Below are 26,223 nucleotides of genomic sequence, written 5' to 3' on the forward strand. Positions count from 1 at the left end.
AGACATAAAATAGGCAAAAGTCAAGAGCCAGTGACTGTAGGGTAAACAAAGAAGGAAAGAAGGAAACACTGAAAGAGAAAAGGTTGTGAAGAGAGAAGCCCATACTGCAAGCTTATGATCAAAGCATCTTTTGGGATATATTTTGACACGGACAGTATTTAATGCCCTTTAATTAAGGGCTGCCTGAAATGTGACTTTCATGTTTTTATTTCACTTCAAATTTTCCTCGCTCTCAGCTTCTTTCCCCAACCTACTGTGATTACCCAATTTTCCCTGAGGAGCTACTGAAAATGAGAGGAAAAACAAGCCTAGCAGCAATCTTGGATCCTGTCCAGAAAAGACTTTTAGTTCTTAGTAGACATGGAGGAAGCCACTCCAAGCCTTCTACCTGGGGCTCAGGGAATAGATGGCAGCCTCAGCAGATTCGCTCCAAACAGGAGGACTGCAGAGGGCATCTCACCTGCTGTTCACATCTTTCCCTCACTCAGCTCAGCAGAGTCGGCCGTCAGCTGTGAGACCCCCGGGCGCCAGAACATAGTGCAGCACCTGTGTCCCATCATCTCTGAGGATGCAGTCCTAATCGGGGACAGCAAAGGCAGCAGGGCTTGCAGTCATGTGGGGGTGGCATTCCACGGGAAATGAGGTGCCTTAACCTGTACATAGGTGCTAAAATCATAACCTTACAACAAAAGCACGGAGGAGCTGCACTTTGGAGTCTGAAGGGGAAAGGTGTCAACAAACAGGTTCAGGGACTTGGGTGCGCTCATTGCCAAACAGGGACAAGGTAGACCGATGGGGGGCTCAGAGCCTGAGCCCACCTGTGTAGCAGCCTTAGAGGGGAGCGAGCTCAGCTGCACCTGCAGGGGAAAGCGCTGCAGTCCAGGACCTCACCCCATGGGGAGATGCGAGCCTCAAGGCTGCTCCTGAAGGGTCAGGGCCAATGGGAAGCTCACTGCTATGTCAGACTTCTCTGTTTAAAGTGTAAGTGTGGAGATCCTCCTCTGCCCCACAAGTTTGTGATTTCTTTCATCCCAACAGCCAGCAAGTTAGCACAGCCACATGTGGGATGGCTGAAGAGCTTCAGTATTTTAGGATGCCTGTGAATTCATGAGGTGTCTGTCTTGTGTGTCTTCTATTGCCTGCATTCTAGTGTTTCTAGGAATATGTTGATGGAAATACACTGTAAACAAATCAGTTTAAGTGATCCATAACACTTTTAGAAAAATACTTGTTTCTGGAAGTTTTATTGTATATATGATAAACACATTGTCTATATCATATATGTGACTGAGATATAAAATGCATAGAGTAACATATTTATACGTATTTTTCAAAGTATTGTATGACAGTGCTAAAACTGAAAGACACATTTCGTGTAAGATGGTCTCACTTTTAATTCTATGGGTTCTTTGAAAACAGAAGAAATCTTTTGAGGAATCTGAAGGTTTCATTTGAGAAGTAGTAGTCCAAACCTCTGGTCTCTTGAAAGATGCTTCTTAGAAACCTCCTCGCCTGGCATTACAAGGAGATCTAGGTGCGCTTGCATTTCCTGGAATCCAGGAGGGGCGGAAGGAGGAAGAGGAGGAGAAGGAGGAAAGGAAAGCAGGTACCCGCCAGCTGATGCTACAGTGTCCTGTGTCTTCCACATTGGGGTCAGGCAGTGAGGGTTTCAGTATAACGAAAGATTCTTAAAGCCTCGTCAGGGTCACTTACTACGTTTATTCATTAAATTGAACAAAACCACTTCGTCTGATGTTCTTTAGAAATACAGACTTTTCTGTTTTAATATATACATTGTGCTTGCAACTTTGTTGCTGTTTAAGCAGGCTTTTAAAAATGGGATAGTATTTTAACAGTTTAAAAACGTTTTGGGCCAAGGCCCAGTACAAGGTAAATCGATTTTTAAATTATTTTATTAAATCATTTTTAGATCCCCCTCCTTGCGGGGATTCTCTCTTCAGTCTGGAGCTATAGTAATGTTTCTCAGTCTTAAAATTTGTTGTAACCTCAATTTTAATAAACTTTCTTTCTGCCCTGTGAAATTTAATTAAATATTTTTTCACAATCCCCCTTTTAAACTTAATAGTCATCAGTTATCAACTAACTGCTGGTTTTGGCGAGCAGTTATTGATTATTTTCTTGCTGCTTCACCATATTGTGTTTTGAGATATAGTTACACTTTTGCCTGCATATTTTTGTTCTTTCCCCCTACTAATTTCCCATCGTGCACATAACCACAACTTACCTGACAATTATGCTGTGTATAATATTTCCTAGATTTCTTAGCATAACTTAAATGCTGATTTACTTTCTCTCTCTCCTTAGCAAACAGTTCAGATAAGAATTAGGGCGCCCAGCTGTTGTCCCTGGCCTGGGAGTCAGATACAGATCTGCCCCCGCAGATTTTTAATGCAGTATTTTGTCACCCTGTCTTTTGATTCATCGGACCATGTGGTGTTAGTCCACATTTTAACTCAAAATTTTGCACTTTGTCTTTAACCATGTCCTCAACATTGCCTTTTAAAATTAATATTAGAAACTTTCCCATTTCAATCTCCCTACATTCTCCTGGCATTGCATTATAATTTTGTGCAATTTAATAATACTGAATTAGACATACATTTATTTTATTTCTACAGAAGTGTGCTATTAGTTTACTACTTTTAATAAATGAGCAAGCTAGCAATTGGAGATTGTATGTTTGTATATACATATATAGACACAGTGGAGTGCATTGTGCATAAGTATGTGTGCATGTATAAATCGACATTGTTAATGCCCAAGGATTTAAGTGCTCAATTTTGGCTTATTTTACATTGGTAGCTCATAGTTTGAGATAACGCATGGGTCATTAGAATGAAATTTTATTTTATTTAATCTCAAAATGATTCCATTAATTGTTAGCTAATATATGTCCACTATTCATTTTATGAATAATTTCCTCTCCATGTAATATCAGCTTATTTAAAATATTTATTCAACTTATGCAAACATTTTGAAAAGAATATGTAAAATTAGGTATTGACCAAGACCACATTTAACATTTTCCCCTAGAAAGCAGTACAAGTTCTTCAGATAGGCTGAGCTTTGGCTTTTTCCTGGACACGTACGCACTGTGTGGCCTCAGCTACTTACTAAAGAGCACAGTACGGAGGAATAAGTGGCGGACAAGGTGATGCATGTGAAATACTCACCCTAATATCTGGTAGGCATGGAACTTCCCATGTGGTAATTTCATTTTTTCATCATCTTCATAACTGTGCTTTTGCTTAACTGTATGACTTAGAATTACAGTGCAGTTTATACTGAAGTGTTTCTTTTCATTTGCTGAATTGTAAAGAGAAAATATCACCTAATTTTTAAAAAAAGTCATCTGATACTATACACCCTCAAAATCTTGTATGTACATATACCTGTAGATTTTCAAGTTCAAAACCACCATCTGGCCAGGTGTGGTGGTGCACGCCTATAATCCCAGCGCTCAGGAGGCTGAGGCAGGAGGATCACCATGAGTTCGAGGGCAGCCCTGGCTACATGGTGAGTTCAAGGCCAGGCTGAGCTACAAGGCGAGACTCTGTCTCAAAAGAAAAAAAAATCAAAACCACCCTCTGGTGTGATCATCAGCTTGAGTAGGCAGCGTCTGTGAATCTGTGTGGGGTTTGTCTTTGACATGGAAGGCACAGGAGCACAGTGAGCCAGTCTGACCCCCTGAGCAGACCTCCAGAGCATAAAGCTGGCCTCAGGACGTGGGCTGCACCATCATCTCCTGGACCTCATGCAGGGTGTCTGTCATCTGCTTCTCAGACATGTTGCAAGATTTGCATTGTTATATTCTTCCTCTTTTGCTTCACAAGCCTTAAATTGCTTGAGTCAGCTTCTTCAAATACCACTCTAAGGGATTATTTTAAAAACACAAATTTGTTAGAAAAAAACATCTATGAAGAAAGTAAATGAACCTATCACACAATCCTTAAAAGAAAACGACTGCAAGTTAATGGAATAAAGTTTTTTTTCTACTCTAATTTAAACAAACACTAAGAATAAAGTAAAAGAAATTGTCAAAAAGAATTTTAAAAAAGTCAATTGTCAGAAGACTTGGCTATTACCTTACTAACTAATAAGAGAAAAACCAAATTTTGGGGAGAAAAAAGAACAAGACCTTATCATAAATGTTTTAAAATAAAAATAGCAATTATACCTCAGAAAATAGGTTAAACTTTATTCAACTCTTTGCAACAAACAAACAACCATGTCCTTGTCAAGAACTTAAAGTTCTGGACACAGGAGAGGAGAAGCTGCACGAAGAGAGGTGTCTCTCACATGCTACTCTTTCTACCAAAAGAAGAAGTACAGATTTTGGCCCAGAAATCCCACTTGCCATTTTCAATTTTCTAGCACAGGAAATAAAGATGTATGTACAAGATTTTTTTGCATGTTTTGTAAGAACAATGAACTAGAAATGATAATAGTCTTTATGAATACAGGACTGGCTATTTAAAAGGCAATACATCACTCACTATGAAATATTTTGCAATAGATAAAGAATTAACTCCACTTAAGAAGTAGGAATTCTTGCAAAGAAATAATATGAGAAAAGGCAAGTTACACAAGTAAGATGTGGTATGTTTTATACCACATCCATATGTGTGTAAGTTTAAACCATTTAAGTGATTGGCAATAGTTCACATATCTAATTTTGGTTATTTCTGAGGATTAAAAATCAAGAGTTGAAAGGGATATTTCATTTTGTACTTTTCTATAATTTTCAATTTTCTTACTTATTTAATGAATTTTATAAAATAAAATTTTGCCCACTAGAAATGATAAATACGATTATTTGTGAAACAAAATCTATGCAAATAGGCTCTGAGTCCTTCCTAATTTCACTCTTTATCAGTTCCATGAAGGAGCTATTTGCCCTGCAGCTAAGGGGTAAAATAGCCACACCGGAGCCATTCACTTAATAAATGTTCACAATACCAAGCAAGTCCTCACATCTGGGATACAAATAAGCAGTACAATAGCATCTCATTTCCCATCATTCACACTAGTTTCAGAACATGGCTATAATAATGACTCTGTATGTCCGTTCAACTCCTTGTCGACTGGGAGGCTTCCCCATCCTTGTGACTCAGTAGCCAACTAATAGACGTGCTCGCCTCATGGAGCAGCGCTCTGGCGGTGCATGGTCGGGCAAAAGCTGAGTCAGGTGAAGCTTGTCCCTCGGTGACAGCGACCTGCAGGACACAGAGAAGAAGGAGGAAAGCAGGAGGGGCTGCAGGAGAGAGCACTGAAGGCTTGGCATGCTGGCTGCATCGTTCTTATAGCTTGTGTAGTTCTTCTCACTCTTTTAATTTGTTTTTTCCATTTTTGACTAAGAAAACAGAGCAGTGGATATAGTACCTTGATTGTGACAGTCACTTCACAATGTACATGTATGTTGAAATATCGCACATGCGTTGAATCTTTGCCCATGATGCTTGAAGCATATCGAAGCTTTTATTGTATCACTGGGATTAAGGTTACCTAGTGCCATCGTGGATTTATGTCAGGCCACATGGAACCTCACATAATGCACGTCTGCAGAATACAGTAGGTATATGTTCTTTAGAAAGGAAGATGGGGCGTTCTCTCATCTAAATTGGGCACAGCACTTTCCTGGCCTCGTGTTTAGAGTAGAAAACTTTCTCAAAATCCATGGTTGATTCGGCAGTGTGTTTTCCCAATCTTGAATGGTAAGCTACTGAGGAGCTTGTCTATGGGATTTGAACTCAAAAGAATTACCTCTGGGAACGCAAATTTGATTCCTTTCATAGCTCATGGGAGTATTTGACATTTCTCTCTGTAGAGACAGAAGATTTAGATTTATCAAGCTAGTGATTAACGATCCAACTAAGCTCAGTGTTCACAGAGGCATCTATCTACTTTGCATGTATTTCTTCTGAAATATCTTCCTTGGTGGTCATTTTTATTATAATTTAACTATCCTATCATGTTTCAAATATACCTTTTAAGTAGATATTACTCCAACTCTTGGGCTTACAAGCTATTCTCAAATCTTCTTAATGTTGTGAATATGTGTGTGAAAATTCAGCCCGAGAAAAAACAGTTATATCAAAGTGGCTTAAATATATACCAGATATCTAAAAGGCATATTCTTACTCAAAATAGGTTTTAAATTAGCCTTTATGCCACCTGTTTATATCATACAACCAAGATGAAAGGTGACAATTATAAAAAAATTGCCTTGTTTCCTGAAATCTCTGTATTTCTATTAAAAATGAAAATGATAAATCATGAGGTCGCCCTACTGCTTTGACTTTATCCTCAGTAAATGGTCTACAGTTTGAAAAATAAAATCCTAGTATGCCTGAAGTGTTTTTATGACTTCTTACTAATTTTTAAATAAACGTGTCATGGAAAGCGCCACGGAAAGATGAGGTAATGCTTGCAGGCGGCAGAAGACCCGGAGTTCCTTTTGGGATGCGCCTTGCTCCCTGCAGGGAGACGTGGTTGGCAAGAAACTATCTGGCAGGCAGCATGAGCCACCCCATGCCAAAGACCAGCTTAAATGTGACCCACAGGGCTAAGTACTTTAGTGCCACTGCCGTTCAGCTGCTTTTCGGGCATTTGTCCAGCCATCCTGTGTCACTTCAGCCTCCTGAAGATCTCGCCTGTGTGTGTCTGAGAATTTCCTTGTTTTACGAGTGGGGTCTTGACACGCAGTGTCATTGGCCCCACAGTGTAAGGCTCTCTACTTTGATTAAGCAAACGATAATTTCTTTGAAAATGACTGAAGCACACACATTTATAGTAAAAGTTCATGCTCAATAGCAATTCGGTTTAGATGTTATTTAACAAGTCATATTTCAGTTGAAGACGTTTAAGGGATTTATTTGTGTAGGAAGATTTCTCTATGCTTGTGCATCTTCTGCACAACTGACAGAAAATGATAAACAGCTATGAACACCCAGCTAGAACAATAGGCTATTTCCTTTTGTAAAGCCTGTTTGTCATTTTTGTTGATTGACGGTTTAGAGTTGATTTCAAAATCATTAGCTCTAAGTACTTTCCAACTTCTGCTGTGCAGTACAGAACAGGCCCTTTGACTTAACGCTTTCTGAGGTGAGCACCCTGATTCAATCGTGACAGCTAGTGTGATATGGTCATGCTCTCTAAATTGTCCCTTTCACCCTCAGTCACTGGTCAGCATCTGGAATAATGATTGTGAAATAAAACAGCATATATTAGGGGTGGGTAGGCGTGGCTCAGTAAACTCAGTTCCCTTTGTTTCTCTGGCCTCTGACTTACTTGGATGGGAAAATAGCCAAAAAAAAAAAAAAAAGAAAAAAGAAAAAAGAAAAAAAAAACCACCTGCAAAAAACTGCAGTGCTGAGTATTTCAGATATAGGCAATGGGTCTCCACCAGACTATAAATAGGCTTTCTGAGTCTGAATTTGTCTTTTTTTTTTTTCAATTCCTGTGGCAACAAACCACACGCTAGTTTGACGTTCTACATTTTTTTAAGGCATATTTAAACTCTGACACACATAAGTAATGAAGATTTCAGGGTGGATTTTTCAGCAGAATGTCATTTGGTCCTGTTAAGAATTGTCTGTTCAAAGTTTTGGAGCATTTGATTGAGAATTCCTTCTTAATGCACATAAAGGTAAGTCATATGACTTTTTTCTTTAAGAAAAACAGATTTTTCTATCTCTTGCGTAATGGGAGATGACACTACAATATAAATATCTCCTGGGAATTTATATAACGAGGAGAACAAAAATTAGTAACTTTTTTAAAGTTTCTAGGCTTTCTTTTAAAATGAGTTTCATTTCCATGTTGTGACTCTTGCTACATTTTCGGTTTAAATGGTATTAACCCTGTGTTCAGCGGCCAATGACATTTCACTTCTTGATGCTTAATATTATATTAAGCATATTAATAAATATTAAATATTTATCTGTAATCATTTATTAATATTGAAAATGATTGATAGTCCAATTTGGATTTAGTAAAACTTTCACTTTACACTTAGGATATTTATACATTATGTTTAATTTAAAATATGATAATCATTATAAATAAAAATCAATATGGTGAGCTTAGATTTTGTAAATGACTTGAAGCTCATGTACACCATTCTGTCTAGTATGCAATTATTAATGACATTACAGCATCCTTAGCTGGTTTAATTTTCAAACTGAATTGCACAAGTTTTGGTAAACTTATTTTTGTCTACATATTTAATATAGTATATACTTTGAGGTTGTACTTTTTAAGCATTTGTCATTAATGAACAAAGATAAAATTGCTATTTTGAATAAAAATATATCAATTTTATACAATGATCTGAAATTTAGTGTAATTAGTATAAAATTTAGTAACAAAATAAAAATAAACCAAAATGAATGGTTTTGACAATTTACAATTGTTACAAACATTAGTGAATTATTTCAAATATGATACTGAGTTAAATGAAGAAAACTGCAAAAATTAACTAAAGGCTCAATAAATTATAAGTCACTTTAGAAATATTCATGAATGGCATAAATTCTCTAGAATAAAATTTTAAATTTCTGGGATTTCAAGAAATATATTAAAAGACATTTTGTGCAGATTTTCAGGACATAGCAATCCCTTTTATGTAATTTTAAGTGAATAAAGTCTTTTGAAGTTGAAAGAAAATATTTTTTTAAGTATCACAGCCTGCAAGAAAACCAAAATGAAATCTTTGAATATTCTTGTTATAGAGAGAATCCACTGGTCTTTCAGAGTTTGTAAGAGGAAAAAATAAGTAGAAATCTTTTAATCTGTCAAAGTCATACTGAACCAGAGTATTTAACCAAATACAGAACCCTCAGATAACAGGTTAGCCTGGGAGAAATACTAAGATCACAATGCAGACTGAGAGTTTTGGAATTTATCTTGGAAATTATTGTTGCTGTTCCTATTTTTATCAAAATTTTAGCTATACTCACCCAGATTCATTTGAATCCTATGTGTTTTGCTTTCTGCTTCCTGAAGGAACTAATTCTGTAATTATTTTCCGATTTAATCACAGAAGTTCACTGGACTAAGATAAGGTTAAGACTTTGAAATGGTTTTATTCCAAGATATTGACTACCTTTCCATTTACATGATATTTTAGTTTAATACATACATATGTATGGTATTTATCATCACATTTTATTGTTTTACCAATAGATATTCATATTTGTGTAATATGTACACATTTATTAGACTTTTAAAAACTAACACTTCATTTGGGCAACATGAAATAACAGTTGGCTGTTAAAGTTACATAAAATAATATTTTCAAAATAACATTTCTATGATGGGAATTTTCATACATTCTTTGATTTAGCACTTGCAACTTTACTTAATATGTAATAGACTCATATTAGAAAAAATTGACTCAAGAACTCCCACATGAAGACCCAGAAGTGATTCCATATTTTCTGACTTTAAACCCAGAACCTTAACCACTATAAACCTTACTGAGAATTTTGGGTGAGGAAAGAAGAAAATAATAGCATTGCTATCTAGAGTTCAATGATTAAAAATGGTTCTAGATAGCCCCATTTAAAATAATGTGACTAAAGAATCATTTTAGACACATGATACCCCTAGTTAGCCTGTCCCTAAAAGACAGGCTTAATTCTAATATGTGAGATGGTATGTATTTATCGCCTTTTAAAAGATTATCATAAATGCAAGCTTTAATGATAATATTTGATAAGTATAATTTAGTGAGGCATACTATTGTTTTATATTACACACACATAATATTTTATAGTACACATACTTTTATATATCCTCATAGGATACAAATGCACATGTAAGTAAGTCGAAGGATCGTGGTAACTGCAGTAGGACAAGCTGTTGGAAATCTCCTAATCTACTTCTTTGAAAGTTCTCTGTGGAGCCCCTGAGTCCAGTGGGGCAGACTGAGGACAGGATGGTGGGCTGAAAGTGTTCGGGGCTCTGATCTCACTCCTTCTTCTTCCAGACAGGCCTTCAGGGAGCTATCTTTATACACTGAGGTAGTGTGTGAAACTTAACTTGGAAGGAGAAGTCTGTCTCTAAAGAGCACGTACACAGACTGATCTGCCGGCTTCCTGTCCTCACATGATGAGCCATCCCAGACTGAAATGACCGATTCAAACCCGTTCCTTCCGGCCTGGATTTGAACATATGTCTTCCTCATGGCTAGGCACTCGTGGCACTAAAGTCATACATAGAAATGATGCAGGGTCAGCCTGTGTAAAGGAATTTAAACTAATTCCTATATCCATATGCAACCTGTTGAATTAATAACTCCTAGCAACTCTGGGGTTTTAATGGCACGTGATGTGGCGAGGCATCTATGCATCAAATGAAACCTATTTGTGTGGTAGAATCGGACATGTGTGGTCTGGCTTTCTAGCTTAAGAAAAATCAGAGGGAAGGCTTACTCATGGGATAGGAAATTATAGATAACCACTGATCAGTGAAAACATCATACAGGTCATGACACTCACTTGAGTATAAATACTCTGGAAATCTGAAACTCTTTAAATTTCCTAGTTCCTATCTCAGCAATTTTTGCCTTGGGCTAGGCCTATTCTGAGTAGAGTTTCTCAAGGAACAGAGCTTTACCCAGGCAGGGGAACAATTAGTAGCCTGTCCTGGGGATACATTAATGTTCTGCCCATTTTCTCAGCCTACTTGAGGCTGTGCAAAAGAGCTCAGCTCTCAGTCACCCCCATGTTCCCCATGCAGGGAACAGGGGATCCTCACTCAGAAGTTCATTGTAGAAACATTGCTCTGTTGGTCTGATAGGAAACAAAAAGGCCTATATTTTTTCTTTCTTTCAAACTCAGCCCAAGGCACTAGAAACAACTGAGGAATTCTACAAAGGTAATCCCTTTGTAATAGTCTATAAACTGGATATAAGGCAGCTCATCTACCCATAAAATCAAGGCAGGTATATAATTAGTGAGATCTGAAAATATGCCCTTTTACTTTTCCTTACTTGCCCTTTACTACCTTCTCTACTTAAGTCTAAGTAGATTTTTCTTTCTATGATTATTCTTTGCCTTATAGATTGGAGTATTTAATCAGGAAGTAAATATTACAGATATTATTACCTTGTATGTTTCTTATGAAGGGCAAATAAGCAAAAGGTAAAATTTAACCTAACATTGCCAAATAAAATAATCACCTATTTCAATAGATAAAGCCCTATGTTAAGAAAACTGAGTGTTCTAGACCCATATTGTGTAGGCATTCACACTGAAATGCGGGGGAAAACCAGAGATAAAACATAGATGGAGACAAAGTGGGGGTGATGTAAAAATAAATATAAAGCACGTGATGTGTATACTGAACTCCTGCGAGCTCAGGACTTATCTCACATGCTATGCTCGGACCTCTTCTCCTTGGGTGAAAAAGCTGATTATATTTTCCAATATGTAGCACAAGGATTCAGTAGGCCCCTGCAAAGAGTCTTAGAGCACATGGATCTATTTGAACAATGCTGAATGCTTCCATAAAGCGGTAGGTAAATTCACAATTAGGTTGTGGCATAGAATGTAAATACGGGCAAAGATATGCACATATTTCTATTTCATCACAATATGATTGTAATTTTTTAATCATTTTATATTCCATCTGTGAAAGTTGGGAATGACATTCACATTGGATAAATGACCTTTATTGAAATTTATAGAGAACATCCAATAACTTTCCAAGGGAGATGACTAAATATTTGAGTTACATGTTCTTACACAGATTCGCCATACAGTCGCAAGACTAGAATTTGGAACAGAATTTCCTGCCCCCTGGTTTGAATGGGCCCAGGATGCTCTAGGTTTCTGCAGAGGTCTCCTAAAGCTTGCCAGCAAGGTGACAGAGGAGAGCCGGAAGCAAGGGAGGAACCGGGTCCTGGGGTCTCTGGGTTGTCGCCAGGGTCACATAATCGTATCCAATGTGCCTGCTGGCCTGTGTAAGTGAAGGGCTTCTACTAAGTGAAGTGCGGTTCAGCTATTCACATTAAAAACTCTGACCCCATCTCAGATCTCACTGAACACATGAAGAAACTGAGGCATGGAGTGACTTAGTGTTTTTCCTATTGTACCTTGCAAGAGGGTGGCCAGTGCGTGGTTTAATCTCCAATTTCCTGATCTCAGTTCCCTTGCACCAGATGTGAACCTTTGTATTTTGATCCCTACCTTAAGAGATTGTTGGTTTACAATGTATGGAATATCAGAATATTATTGTCTACTTAGCAATTACTATGGTTGCTTAAAAGATTGTTTCAAAACAAGTGTAACGTGCTTTATCATTATGCTTTACAAAGGAAATTCTATTTGATGTATTCAGTCGTTATCAGCCCTACGAGTCTTCTTCTACTGCATTCTGACGGCCTAGCCAAAGCCACAGGAGGGAGCATGTTACATGAATCAAAGAGCAGGGAACCATTTCTCCACTCTGCCCCCAGACAGTTAATAGAAAAGCCAGCCCCTCTTGCTCAGTGATACATAAAAATCCACAGTAAAAATAAATCACTTGTTTGGTCTTCTGTGTTTCCCCTTTACTTGCAAAGCAAGCACGTGACACGAAGGAACTCTTCCAGCATCTTAGTCATCAGCAGCACAGTGGGGATGAGTCTGTGACTCATCGTGATTTGCAAGGGGAGTACTCTAACAGTAACTAAACAAAGAATAAATACTAACTTTGCCATGAAATAATTTGTACCATGTTCTCTACTTTAGGGTAAAGTCTTATTTTCTCACTATTATTTTCTGGGCCATGCCAGTAATATTTCTAAAAACTAGATGATTCCTTGAATAGAAACAAATAGTAATTGAATCATAGGAATAAACCTTCTGTTACAATAAAGCTGCCCATGGAAGACCTGAGACCATGATGAAAGGTTATTTGTACTGTTTCACCCACTGTGCTGGCAAAAGCCTTCCGGTGAATTTTGTGTCTAGCCTCACTGTGCTGCTTCTGTTTCCCATGTGTATTTTGAAGTAGACAGGGTTTAATTATAAGCTATAAAGCATATTCTGACTGCACATTAGTGACGGGTCAACACCATCACTTAGAAAATGTTGTTAAAATCAACGTAGCTCAAATGAATGTGTTTTCCAATATCTATCTGAAGTGATATAGTCTTATTAATTATATTGCTACGGATCCATTCATTCATAAACTTTTTCTTTTAGTCTTTAAGTAATAACCATCTATTATATAATGATATCACAAGTAACACGAGCCAAGTGGAATACATAATGCCACATAATGTTGACATTAATAGTTGGCACAAATCATTCTACATAACAAAATGAATAATATTCCAGTTAAATATATATAGATTTATATATATATATAAAACTAAGAAAAGTAAAAAAAGCAATACGTACTATTAAAACAGGTCATCTTCTACTGCATACATTTTCTTCAAATTCTTTTCACCTACAGTCTACCCAAAAGTATTAGCAATGAAGTTAAAAATAAAATGTACTTTACTTTTATTTAAAAATGAAATGCACTTCAATTCAATTTTTTCCATGATGTTTATAAGACAAACATTTCAAGCATAAACTCTGTATTTAGAAAACAGAATTTTCTCCTCATAGTTATGATTATGGTGATATCAGACAATGTCCTAGTATTCTTTTTCTGACAGTGGATTTCCCCTACTCACTCATGCTTTCTGTTCTATCAGGCAGCTTACAAATGATTAGAAGAACTGATTTATCCTGAGATTCATTCGTTTATTTCCTGTGAAGCCCGTACAGTGTCTGCTGCTTGTTCTTGAATAAGGTAAAGTAAGAGAAACCTCCCTGTTACCATACTTGATCAGCGCTGGGGCAGAGCCGCCACCAGCATGGGCCCCTGCCCTTCGAGGAAGCCCTGACCCTGGGGGATGGTTGTGCTTGGGTGGAGACTCCAGATAGGAGACAGGAGACAACTCATTCCAGGCAGGGGAAGAATGGAGGGCCAAGCCCAGGAGCCTGGCTCTGCTCAGCTAAGGCTTCGGTGTGGAACTCATGCAGAGGAGCGGGAGAGAAGACAGCAACTGGGCAGAAACACTCTCCCACAGTTCTATGGTACTGGCAGGTAGCTGGGAGCAAGAGAGAGATGGCAGAGGAACCTAGACAGTCGTGTGGTCAAACGCGACGGAGACAAGTGTTTCAGCTGGCAAAGGCATCTGCTTCAGTTTATGTTTGTACTTTGGTCTTCAGGGCTGTTATTCCAGCTTCTGTGTTGTGATCTTTTCTGATGATAGGTAGAACCAGGCCACAGAGAAGACACCTTACTCGGAGCTGGGAGCCTGGCACACGCGGGCACTTGGGCTGCACGGGAGGCATGGGCTGCGACCGGAACCGCGGGCTCATCGCTGGGGCAGTGATAGGCGCAGTGCTGGCCTTGCTGGGCGGGATTCTCATGCCAGTGGGCGACCTGCTGGTGCAGAAGAACATCAAGAAGGTAGGAGAGGCGGTGCCCCGCCGTCGGCGCCTTCTGTGGCGCTGTCCCGTGTTGGGGTCTGTGACGTGTCAGGGTCAATGGGATATTGTTGCCTTCCACGCACAGGTAGTCACGAAACGCCACCATTCTGACAGCTGAGCTTGTGAGAGATCTTACAGGTCCCATGCACATTTCACATGCACACATTTCAGTCTGAAGTGTAAATAGCACGTGTTGAAGCAACGATTGGTGGTGTGTAGGTTGGCAGGTATAACTGTTTTTAATTATGCTCAAAGAATATATTGATGTACTTTTGAATGTGAAATAATAAAAATATTTTGTAAGAGGATATTTATAAAAGTAGTTGTGTTGTTTGGTTAATACTGAGAAATTAGAATGGTGTGTGTGTACATATACTTATGTGTGTATGTCTATATATGTGTCTCTATATATGTATGTTCAATAAATACTGAGTTTAATATTGCAACAGGAATCTTTGGTAAACTGGACAATGGCTATTTATAATATGTGTAATAATGTGACTATCTTATAAATACCCCCTATTTACAAAGTTTATATGTGATCCAGAAGATACTTTAGGTAAAGATTGCAGGAATATGCTATGTAGAACATATCTCAGAATATATCAACTAAACAACTGTAGCTTTAACTAAAGTTAGTGATTTAATAAGCAAAATTGACACAACACCACCTCCTACCCTGGTGCATTCTAACTCTAGATATCTGAAATTTTAATTGACAGCATATTAAGTAAAATAAATCAGACACATCCACCAGACAAGCTTAAATATCATAAGGTTTCTCCTATATGAGAAACCCAAAGTATAAATGAACTACAGAACAAATTAAAAAGATATGTAGTAACAGGAAGGCAGATCTTTTGTAAATGTGAGGGAGACAAAGATAGAGGGTGAGGGGAAGGGAAGGGGATGTAAAAAGAATTAAGATGTGTTATGTACATGCACCAACTTCCCCACAATGAGTGAGTCACTATGTGTCACAATGAATAGAATCGCTGAATAGAATAGATCCTGATGCATCTATTGAATAGAACCGTTACACATCACAATGGACAGAGTCAGTACACATCACAAAGAGGTACTAATAGGAATTTTTTAAGTTTAAAAAGATAGAATAAGGGGAAGTAGATCTGCTGATGACCTAGGTTAAGGATGGGAAATTCCAATGACTCTAGGAGTTTGGCGATGGGAATTGAGCGGAAACTAAGCTGCTGAAGACAAGGGGGCTGATGAGTTGTGAACATGAGCGTCTGTCCTCAGCAGCGATGCTGGCCTGAGCACTGACCAGCTCCCAGCCTTGTTGGGGGTTTGGTGACCAGATGGAGAGCGGGCAGGGGCCACGGTGGGCAAGGAGAGCAAGGGGTGAGAACTGTTACTACACTTGATCTTAGCCAAAAGGCCGAGAAGCGATGAGAGAACTGTTAATGTGTGCTCTCTCCCAGGCCTCTGTCCCTCACCGCCAAGGAATCCCTAGGGATACAGACAGCATTTCATTTTACTGAAGCTTTGACTTAACTGACAAGCAATGCAAAGAAATGATTTCCAATCTGCCTGCTTAGAAAAAGCAGTTACTAGTTTCTAATCTTTCTTCAGCTAAAAATACTAGATGATTTAAACTAAAAAAAAAATCCTCTGTACCATTTTAATTGTTGGCTTACTATAAAAAATGGAGCATTGAAGGTAATCATTCTCATATTTCCATGTGGCATTTTCTCATTAGTCATTTCTAACTCTTGTTAACAGCCTGCACATCTTCAGCCTCGTGTGTTTAACAAAAATAGATATGTGTATATAGGTAATACACAGTATTACACATCATGTTATATACTAAATGCCGAGGATTAAACATGGAATCATATTCCCTACCTTGGAATTCCTGGTTTTACTGCCAGAGGCCAACAGGGACAGACAGGTGGCAGACAGATGGGGCTTGTTGATGGCGAGAGAGCGAATCTCTGTTGCTTTCCTACTGCTATCTCTGCTCCCCACCTGGATTCCCTAAGGGGGAGGGCATTTCCCTGTCTGTATCAACCTGCAGATTATAACTTCTCTTTTGGAAAATTCTTCTGAACAAATAGACTCTCTTGGTGCACAGTATTTTAGATTTTTTCATATATATTATCATTGATTAATACCTAAGTATTGATCATCTAAACTTTTATTCTTTATGTAACAAAATTAGTGCATATAGACTCTTTTTGGGTGGCCTTTGAATACAAGGACCTATTTTAAGTTAATTATTTAAAAATTTATCTCCAAACTCATAAGAGTTTTGAGGTGTCAGAAATGTGCCTTTCTCACTCCTGTAATGAACTAAGAGGATTGCCCTGAGTTCCAGGCCAGTCAGGGCTGCACAGTGAGACTCTGTCTCAAAAATATAACAATAAAATGGGCCTTTGAATAGGATTAAGATACAGTAAAATGATTTTTTTTTGTAAAATGAATTAAATTTTACTGCAAGTGTAAAATACAACTATGCAGAAGCATATCCTATAGAGAAAAAAAAAACAGACCCATGAGACTTTAGAATTGAATTGTGAAAAACATGAAAAGCAAGTGCCAAGGAGAGAAAGAGATCTCTCTGAGAGTCAAGAATCTTCAAGGAGAAGATGGGGCTTGAGCTGGATTTTGAAGAAGTGCAGAAGTTTGAAGTCCAACAAAGACGGCATGGCAGGGTCGGACGAACAATTAACAGTGCGGAAGTGCAGCTAAACGCAGCTAAGCGCTATGAAGTGGAACGAAGCGGACAATACAAGAGCGCTGGATTAACAGGACAGGTGGGGAGCAGGGCGTGCGGTTAGAGTTGAGAAGCTTCAGACACTACTAGAGCCTGTAATCCATGACGGAACACAGAAGAGCGGCCGGGGTGTTCTTCAGTAGGATGTTAACAAAACCCGCGTGTAGAAAGTGAAATGCTCAGCATGTATTTCGCGCTTATTGAGAGGTTTTTCATAAAAATCCATTTAATCTGCAGCTCTTATAAGAAGATAGAATTGATTTGCCCATTTTATATGAGAAGGCCGGTAGGAAGGGAGCTGCGACCGGACCCAGGCGGAGTCTTCTGCAGTGCAGAGGTGAAGAGCAAGGAGACCAGAGGCCCGGAGCAGGGAAGCGCGGGAAAGCTGCAAGCAGTCAGGGCTCGGTTGAGGAGGCCTCTGCGTGGCCGGCCCTCAGCAACAGAAGGGCTGGGGCCTCTGCGGAGAGGCCCACAGCAGGCGCAGGTGGAGGTGGGCAGCGGGAGGCAGAGAGCAGCCCGCCCGCCAGGAGAGAGGCGGAGATAAGCCCAGAGGCCCTGCTGAGTTACCATGGAAACACATCCCCGCGGAAGAGGAAAACCGCCTGCGAACATCGTTCTGTGTTTCACAGGTCAGGCCTCAGGCAGACTCAGTGCTGTAGCGACTACAGATCAGACCAGGAAGCCCTGTCCACTAGAGAGTTTAAAAGCGGAGAAAACACAGACAGGTTCCTTAAGGATTTGTCCATAATCAGAGACCGGGAAATCAAAGACAGAAAAGAAAATGAAATTATTTTTTCTGAAGAAATAGAAGCCAAACTGTATAATTTTGAAATTTAATATGAAACAAGAACTCAAGGAAAGACAGAATAAAATGTTTTCTGGTTGGTGAAAATTAGAAAATAATGGCTAGAACGTGACCAGTGATGATTTTGACATAAACAAAGAGCAAGACGTGACAGCTTTCTTACCAGTATTTTTCATGTGACTCCTAGTAGGGTTCCATGGAGCCAGCATGTTTGGGTGGCCTTTGTGGACAGACTCACAGTCAAAGGCCTGGCCGCCTGCAGTGGGCACACTACCAAGGAGCTTTGGAAAGGTCAAAGTTCTGCACCACTTGAAAAAGATAACTTAAATCTTGATATTGTTAGTATCCCTTGATAAAATGTTCAGTGCATATTATATAACACAGATAATTTCAAATAAATTTTAATTTCCCAATTACCTATAAAACACCACAAGTGAATGGAAAGCTTCTTTTTTCCTACAAAAAGACTAATGACTAATGTATAATTCAATTATATTATCATTTCTCTTTCCTCATTCGTTAGTTTTTCTTCTTGGTGCTAGGGCTCAAACCAGGGCCTCAGGCATGCTATGTGAGCAATCCACTGAGCTATATCACTCTCAGTATCCACCTGTTCCTCTAGTAGCTTGTAAAAAGTGCTCTAGGTGAAATAAAGTAAATTTGAATAATAATTATTTATTGAAATGACAATTATATCAATAGTTTATATTTGAACAATGTAATTTATGTTAATTTGATTATATTCTTTTCAGACATAATACAATCATTTGTACTTTTGCCAGTTAACTACAATGCTCAGAAAGAAACAGTTGTTAAAGATACTAAAGTTTGTATTATACTTAATGACATTATATGAGATCAAGAAACAATCAAAAAATTTCAAATGAGATTATATAACAATTTATTAAATACTGCATGTATTTTAGATAACTACAAAAACAAATGTTGCTTAAAAATATGTTGGGTGGGCCGGGGACTTAGCTCAGTGGTTCCACCGCCTGCCTCATAGGCGCAAGGTCCCGAGTTCGATCCCTGGTACCAAAAAAGAGATATGTTGAGAAATAGCAAGTAAATATATGTAATTTTCTTCTACTCCCATTTAATATCCATATAATTTACCTTTCATGCCAAATACAAAATACGTCCCATATTTAGCTTCTTTCATAAATTCTTAGAGGCTAGTTTCTGGAGTCTCTAAAACATGTTAAAGTTTAGTATTTCAAAATGTTTTATCAAATTTTCTTCTGGATTTTAATTGTTACTGATAATCCAAGACTGATGCCATTTATTAACTCAGCACAACCGTGCCTTACAGTTCTGGCTCATTCTCTCTTTCGGTAAGCCCATAAGATGCAGATGTTTCAGAGAATTTTTCCTAACAAGGGAGAAATCATGCTGTTCACGGCCAGTTATGAGCATATTTTATATTAGCAGAGGAGAGGATCGAAGATATTTTTCAGCATTCCTTTATTTTTAAGGAAATGCTTGTTTTAATGGAGAGGGAATGACTCTAAAAGTGATTGAACGGCAGAGAAAAGTGTCACAGGACTTTGCATGAATAGTTGGCCCATGACTGGGTTAGTCAGTGAGGACTACCAGCCAGGCAGTGAAAGTGGCAGGGAGGGGCTGGGTGAATATTAGGGTTCTCCCTCTAAAGCGTGGATGGAATTCGCATAATACTAATCACTGTCGCTTATGGAGTGTCTGCTATGTGTTAACGCTGCCTAAGTGGTCTCGTTTATTAATTCTCCTACGTATTTAAACCATATGAAAAGTCAATACTCAATGTGATTAAAGTTTCAAAACTACAAAGTTCATACAGTTCAAGCTAAGATTATTGTCCTCATTGCATGGGTAAGGAAACAGACACAAAGACATTAAATAAACTATAAATTTTACACAGTTGTGAAGCAACCAAACTGTAGCTCAAACAAATAGCACCGCTTTTCTCTCTGCGCTGAGAAGGAGGAAGAAAGTGCTTTTGTCAGAGTGGGGTAGCCTGGCGGACTGACTCGAAGACTGAACTCTACAGTGCCCGCTTCTGTGTCAGTACTGCACAAGATCCTGGAGAAACCCGACATTTGCTTTGGGCCTTTGTACTGTCCCTTCTGGACACAGGAATATACCGGGGAATTTTAATGATTATGCTAAATCACGCCAATTAAGCAGATGAGAACTGTTTTCATTCAACAGCGATAATCAAGTGGACCATCTAGGAGATATTTCTGTCCCAAACATTTGTGTTTAAGTTGGCATGGAAGAATCGAAATTTTAAGGTCAGTGGCTTTCAACCCAGCTGGAGACACTGCCGTGTGGGAGTTAACAGGTTGGAATCTGGCCCTTACAGGAGCTCCACACGCTGTACACTCAGTGTCTGGGCGAAGACTGGTTTTCATGGTAACCAAGTGAGAGAATCTGAAATTGCACTGCCTTTGCTGTGTACACAGTTATCAGCTTTGTGCTTCAAATTTAGTGAAAGATTTGCAAAGTAGGCTAATAATCCAATTTGATTTAAGATGAAGCATTTGAAATTCACACAGAGTATACATTATTTTTCTCCTTTAAAATTAAGAACTTATGGAAAAAAAATTAAGAACTTATGGTATTGAACCTTGGTATACAAGGAGCAGCTATGCAATTCTCTAACACATATAATAGTACTAGCAGTAGAAGAATTTCGTTCTTACTTTTGACTACGTTAGTATTTTTCTCTTTGTCTTTGACCAAATCATGAAGTTATAGAAATCACATAAGAATGCAGTGAAAAAGACCTGATCTTTTTTTACTGTCTTCTACATAAGTATCAAATAACACTGAATCAAACATTTGTTTTAGTCAGACTCATTTTCAACACCTGAATTTTTAGGTAGTCTAACTCTAACCGCCTGATGATTCCATGCATTTGTTTCCACTTTTCAAGTTTCAATTTCCCATAAAAAATCTGGAACAAGAAATAAAGTAATTTATAGCCATTAGAAGAAAAAGAGGTAATACACTATGAAGCCTTCTGGGAGTCAGGTGTACATACAGGAGACTTAGAGGAGTAGTCCATCTGTCCTGTCAGGTACATTCTGTCCCAGCCCTTTCCTATTCTGTAAGAACTTGTGGGATGACACTAAAATATATACTTTGAGAGGCCCAAGATAAATAATAGATACTGCATCAGGCCTCAAGATTTTATAGGATGTGCATACTTGTGTGTATGTTTTCCTTCACATTGATTCTAAAAGCAGAGGAATTAACACAGTTGGCATTTCCTATGTAGTCAAGTTTGTATTTGCACTTTTACTTTTATAAGAAAACTCATAATAATTTAGACAATTTTGTCTTAATGTTGGGCTCATTAGTGTGGAAATGAGCATTTTGGGGCAAATGAAAGGTTCTTCAAGGAGGAGTTGTAAACACAGTAGAAATTTGACTGTCACCGTAGCAGCTCGGCTCCCCAGTGTCAGTGCCTTGCAACAGCAGTTTTGTAATTGAAGTTTAACTGGATGCCCAGTTGTTCTCCAGGGAATTCTCTGCATTAAGCAATCGAAGATCCTGAAGATCTTCTACCAACTAGGTGTAGAGGGAGACAGAGAACGGATTTTGAAAGCCAGTAGTAGCAAGTGAATGGGGAGGAATGTAAGGCTCAGAGGAAAGGATTTTGCGCACGATTATGCTCCCATTACTCCGTTACCCTACTGGGCCAGCTACATGGTCACCCCATCTCTGTGTGCTCTACTAGATGATGTGACAGTGCCCCTGTGTCCTCCTGATGCTTCATTCCATGAATCGACACTTCCTGGTGAAGGAACAAAAATAGGTCAGATTGTTCCTGTATTTGTGGGCCTTTTTAGGCTCATGTTCTGTGAAGTAGCTTCCTTCCTCTTCCTCTTGTGTGCTAGGGCAGAGCTCTTGAGCCTGGGCAGTCCTCCCAAGATGCTTACCACCTGGAAAACCTCCTTTGTTTACACTTGTTGCTGTAGCAACACAGACATCTCGCTCAGAGAGGGAAAGACCAGAGAGAACCTGGGAGACCATCTATGCTAACTCCTTCACCCTGCAGATAGTGAAATGGACCCAGAGGGGTTTGCAATTTTCTGCTTGGTCCCGAAGCTCCTGAAGCAAGGGACCAAGTTGCTAATATAGGGTTTTAAATGCTGGCATTTTTATATTTTCCACTTGTCTGTTTTCAGTGCAAAGGACATTTATGATTTTTAATGGATTTCACACAAAAAACTAGAGAAGTTTCCTTGTCTTGTCTTCTTTAATAAGTAGCAACAAGTAATAGCGAATTAGTTGTAAATTCTGGAGATGTGGCGTGCTGGGTGTTTGCAAATGTAGCAGCACTTATGGAAGCTGTATTAATCACGAGTCCAAAGAGGAAAAGTCATTTTTGCATATTTCACCCTTGAGGATCTACTCTCTTCACTCAATAAATGTGAAGCCATTGTCTCCTGAATTGCCCAACTCCTGAAAAAAAGAAAAAAAAATCTCTCAATGCTACCAGATTTTTCTCTTTTCTGTTTTTGCTTCATCAATGTAGCTATTTAGGGATAGAAGATTCAACCTGGTAAGGACTTTAGTAACAACTTTAACTAAATTTGCCTAATAAACCACATTACTGACTGTTGCCATATTGCCAGGGCAGCATTACAAAGCTTGCCTGAAACTCAGCAGTCTTGGCTTCCATTGCACACACGATCCTCTTCATGAAATTTAATCCAAAGAGGTTGGCACAAGACTGTGGAAACATTCCTTCTGGAAACATGGCCAGGTTGTCCGTGTTCTTATGAGCAAGATCCGTGAGATTGGTTCCTTTGTTCTGCCTGACTGAAGATGATAAACAAACCCTCAGAAGTGCCTGTGTTTACCACAAAGAAATAACTCAAACTTCTTTTCTTTTTCATAGGAAGTTGTTCTTGAGGAAGGTACAACTGCCTTTAAAAACTGGGTTAAAACAGGCACAGAAGTTTACAGACAGTTTTGGATCTTTGATGTGCAAAATCCACAGGAAGTGATCGTGAACAGCAGCAACATAAAGGTTACGCAGAAAGGCCCGTACACGTACAGGTGAGTGGCTGAGCACACACGAGTGTGTGTGCACATGCAAGTGGCACTCCTCCTCCAGTGTGTTTCTGAGCTGGCTTCCATCTGACTGACCTGTACTTATTTTCCTGCTAATGGTACACCTTGAGATATTGTTTCCTACCTGCATTGGATCCTCATCTAAGAATTTAATAACTGCGTCCATAAATGGAAATATATATCAATTGTCCAGACAGCTGTAATGCATAGATTTTATCCTGGGTTGTGCAGTCCTGGTTTAGGAAGTTACAGTGGTTCTGTACAGCACTTGTGCCTATGGTCTCGGCCACACTGGAATGCACACACTGAGGAGGAAGACATCTTCACAGCAAACCTGTGTCTTCTATCAGTGAGTGTCACTGGGTGGCTCCGAGACCTGCAGCCTGAGCAGCCCCGGAGACTTGGTGGGTGTACCCCAACCTGTGCCACATGGGACTGAGACCCTGGAGCTGGGGCCCTGGAATGGATTTTGAAGGCCTCTGGGTGATTCTGATTCACTCTCAGTTTTGAGAACCATGGCACTAAACTGATTCTCCTTAAATACAGTAATTAATTCTACAGTGCCTGCTAGGGATTTATATTGAGAGCAATTTTCAGGTCATGTTATAGGTATTTAGGTTTATCCAGTAGTTTCATTCTTCTATGGTCTCTCTTACTGAGACTAACCGCTATATACTTTTCTCCTACACTCACTCAGAGTTCCACACACATCTGAATAGAATCTCAGAGTATAAAAGTAGGGGAAATGACTCGCCAGAAACTTTCACTCTGTAAAAAATACAGACGCCAACAGATCTAAAATGACCTGTCCGTGTTCACACAGATGCAGAAACTGGTAGTTCTTGGATTTTGAATACATTTTTAATTTAAATTGCAGGCTTATTTTTCAACTACAAAAAGTATGCAATGTGAAAACTGAGGTGCTAACAGCACAACTCTAACCAAATATTAGGAACATTTTTAGACGTATATGAAAACATCATTAAGTCCTATCTTTCAAATATGTGATTATTTTCCTCAAGGATAATTAAAACTACTGACATGACATGACCAATTAACAGAATTTTATATTCGTAACTTTTTAAAATTCATCGCTGCAGGTTTGGATGTGGTATAACTGTGTCATTTTCCAACATTTCTAGACCGTTAATGGTTGTAGATTGACAACTGACCCGCACGCGAGACTGAGGGGATCGGAGTCGTTGGGAGCGCAGCGCCCCCTGCCGTAAGGCGATGGAGCAGCGGCCGAAGGCGCCGTGGCCCGGGGTTACCCACATCCTCCACCCAAGCCGCGGGTCTCAGCCACACTCTGCTGAAGAACTGGTTTCCCTTCACAGGGAAAAATTCTCTGCGGAAAACACTTTTCCCCATGGTCTTACAGATCTTCTGCTCTCGCAGAAGCCTGCACGAATCTAGTTCTGAAAGAATGTTCTAGCGATGACGTGTACCTATGAAAACCTGGGATTCACACGAGACCCGGGAAAAGTCTAAGCTTCGTGGTTTACAAAATTATAACCCGAATGAACTGAATAAGGGTGAGGAATGCGAATAACTCTTAGAATTGGAGAACTTACTGTATTTTCTGCTTTTTGGCTGAGGGTGTTAGTTTTTCACTTGTAATAAGGATATTATTTGGGATATGAGGAAACGTAAGCATAGTACAATTGAATGTAATTCTCCCCTGATAGGTGACAGCTAATTAAAATGTTATTATTAGAGTCTTTAACCTCTCTTTCTAGGATGCAAAAGGTATGAGTTTAATTCCCTTGCTTTTAGGGAATTTAAAAATTACACTCTAAAGACCGAGCTTGGTTTTAAGTATTTTCTCTTAGTGAATGCCATCGACTGGTATAATCTTGTAGGTGTAACTTAAGAAAGTGAAGTCGGTTCACAGATCTTTTGCTCACGTTTCAATTATCATGCATACATAAATGTTTTTAAAATTGCAGTAGTTTCATTGGAAATGTTAACAATATATACTTTAAACAATATATACTTTAACAATATATACTTTAAGGTAGCTATTTGAGAGAAAAGGACATATCTAATTGTCTTTTGTGATTGGGTTTTTATATTCTTTATATATCCATTCATAGAACAGAAAAGGTTTGCTGAAAGTATATTAAAAAGTAAATATCCGGGCTGGGGATTTAGCTCAGTGGTTCTGCTGCCTGCCCCACAAGCACAAGGACCCGAGTTTGATCCTGGTACCAAAAAAAAAAAAAAAAAAGTAAATATCCTTCTAGCATGTTTAGGGCCTTTTTTGAAATAATGTGAGATATTAGTTTATTCCTAAACAAGTAAAAAGACAACTGACAATGCATCAGGTACCCGTCAGGGGAATTATATTCTCCCCTGATAGGGGACAGCTATAAAAATGTTATTATTAGGGTCTTCAACCTAGAGAATCCCCTCTGCAGGAGGCAAAAAGCTCTGAGTTTAATTCTCTTGTTTAGAGACGCAATGGGGGTGAATAGGGGAATACGTTGAACTTACAGCTAGGTTTTACAGACGTTCATAAAATATAAAACTCGCATAATCCCTCTGCTGTAGAAATTCACATTTCTATTACATACTTTAAAATGTATTTTTATTTAAATTTTGGTCTGAAGCTGTTTTATGCTCTATCTATTCACCTCACATTACAGACGTTCAAATACAGGATAGTGTGATACGTGATATAAAGCTTATTTAATTGCAGTGGCTCTCTTGCGTGTGCAAAGTCCTTCCTCAATTAATCAGCCCTCCCCACATTCTTAAAAAGTACTGGTTATTCTGCACCCTCGAGGTGTAAAGGCAGGATCCTGGAACTAACATGCAGTGTACGTGTGTCTGCACGAAAAGGGCCGCCCAAGCGGAAACACCTGCGTGCGTCATGGGGAGCTTGGGTCAGCAAAGGCACTCAGGGTTCCCACGTCCTCTCGCCTCTCCCTTTCTCCCAGCACTGAGACTGCCACTTGTCCGTGTGTCCTGTCTCGTCAGAGATTTGGCTCTTTCAGTGATTTCATTTCTTGCCATGGTTTTATTCTCTCTCTACCACTCACACTCAAATGTTTGCATTTCCCCCAATGCATGCTGTTCTTTCTTCTTTTATAGATGGCGATTCCTGT

General features: G+C 39.0%; 1 protein-coding gene and 1 pseudogene across 10 annotated transcripts in view; one reads left to right on the forward strand and one right to left on the reverse strand.

Annotated features, from left to right (window-relative positions):
* Cd36 (CD36 molecule (CD36 blood group)) overlaps positions 1 to 26,223 on the forward strand; it is a 99,627-nt gene that overhangs the window by 59,098 nt on the left and 14,306 nt on the right. For 8 of the 10 annotated variants that reach the window (XM_013070346.3, XM_087206733.1, XM_087206731.1 and 5 more), the window contains exons 2-4: positions 13,718 to 13,815; positions 14,282 to 14,481; positions 22,938 to 23,098. In XM_013070346.3, coding sequence (XP_012925800.1) covers positions 14,362 to 14,481; positions 22,938 to 23,098 — 281 coding nt within the window. In that variant the 5' untranslated portion in view covers positions 13,718 to 13,815; positions 14,282 to 14,361. Of the gene's footprint in view, positions 1 to 7,279; positions 7,670 to 13,717; positions 13,816 to 14,281; positions 14,482 to 22,937; positions 23,099 to 26,223 lie in introns of those variants that run through there. The other 2 variants (XM_004839755.4, XM_021253985.2) reach the window with 2 other exon arrangements.
* On the reverse strand, positions 15,803 to 15,912 carry LOC147829310 (U2 spliceosomal RNA; annotated as a pseudogene).

The sequence above is a fragment of the Heterocephalus glaber genome, unplaced genomic scaffold (assembly GCF_053883595.1).
Source record: "Heterocephalus glaber isolate CG9 unplaced genomic scaffold, H.glaber_assembly_v1.0 deba00000676, whole genome shotgun sequence".
In the NCBI taxonomy this organism is placed as follows: domain Eukaryota; kingdom Metazoa; phylum Chordata; class Mammalia; order Rodentia; family Bathyergidae; genus Heterocephalus; species Heterocephalus glaber.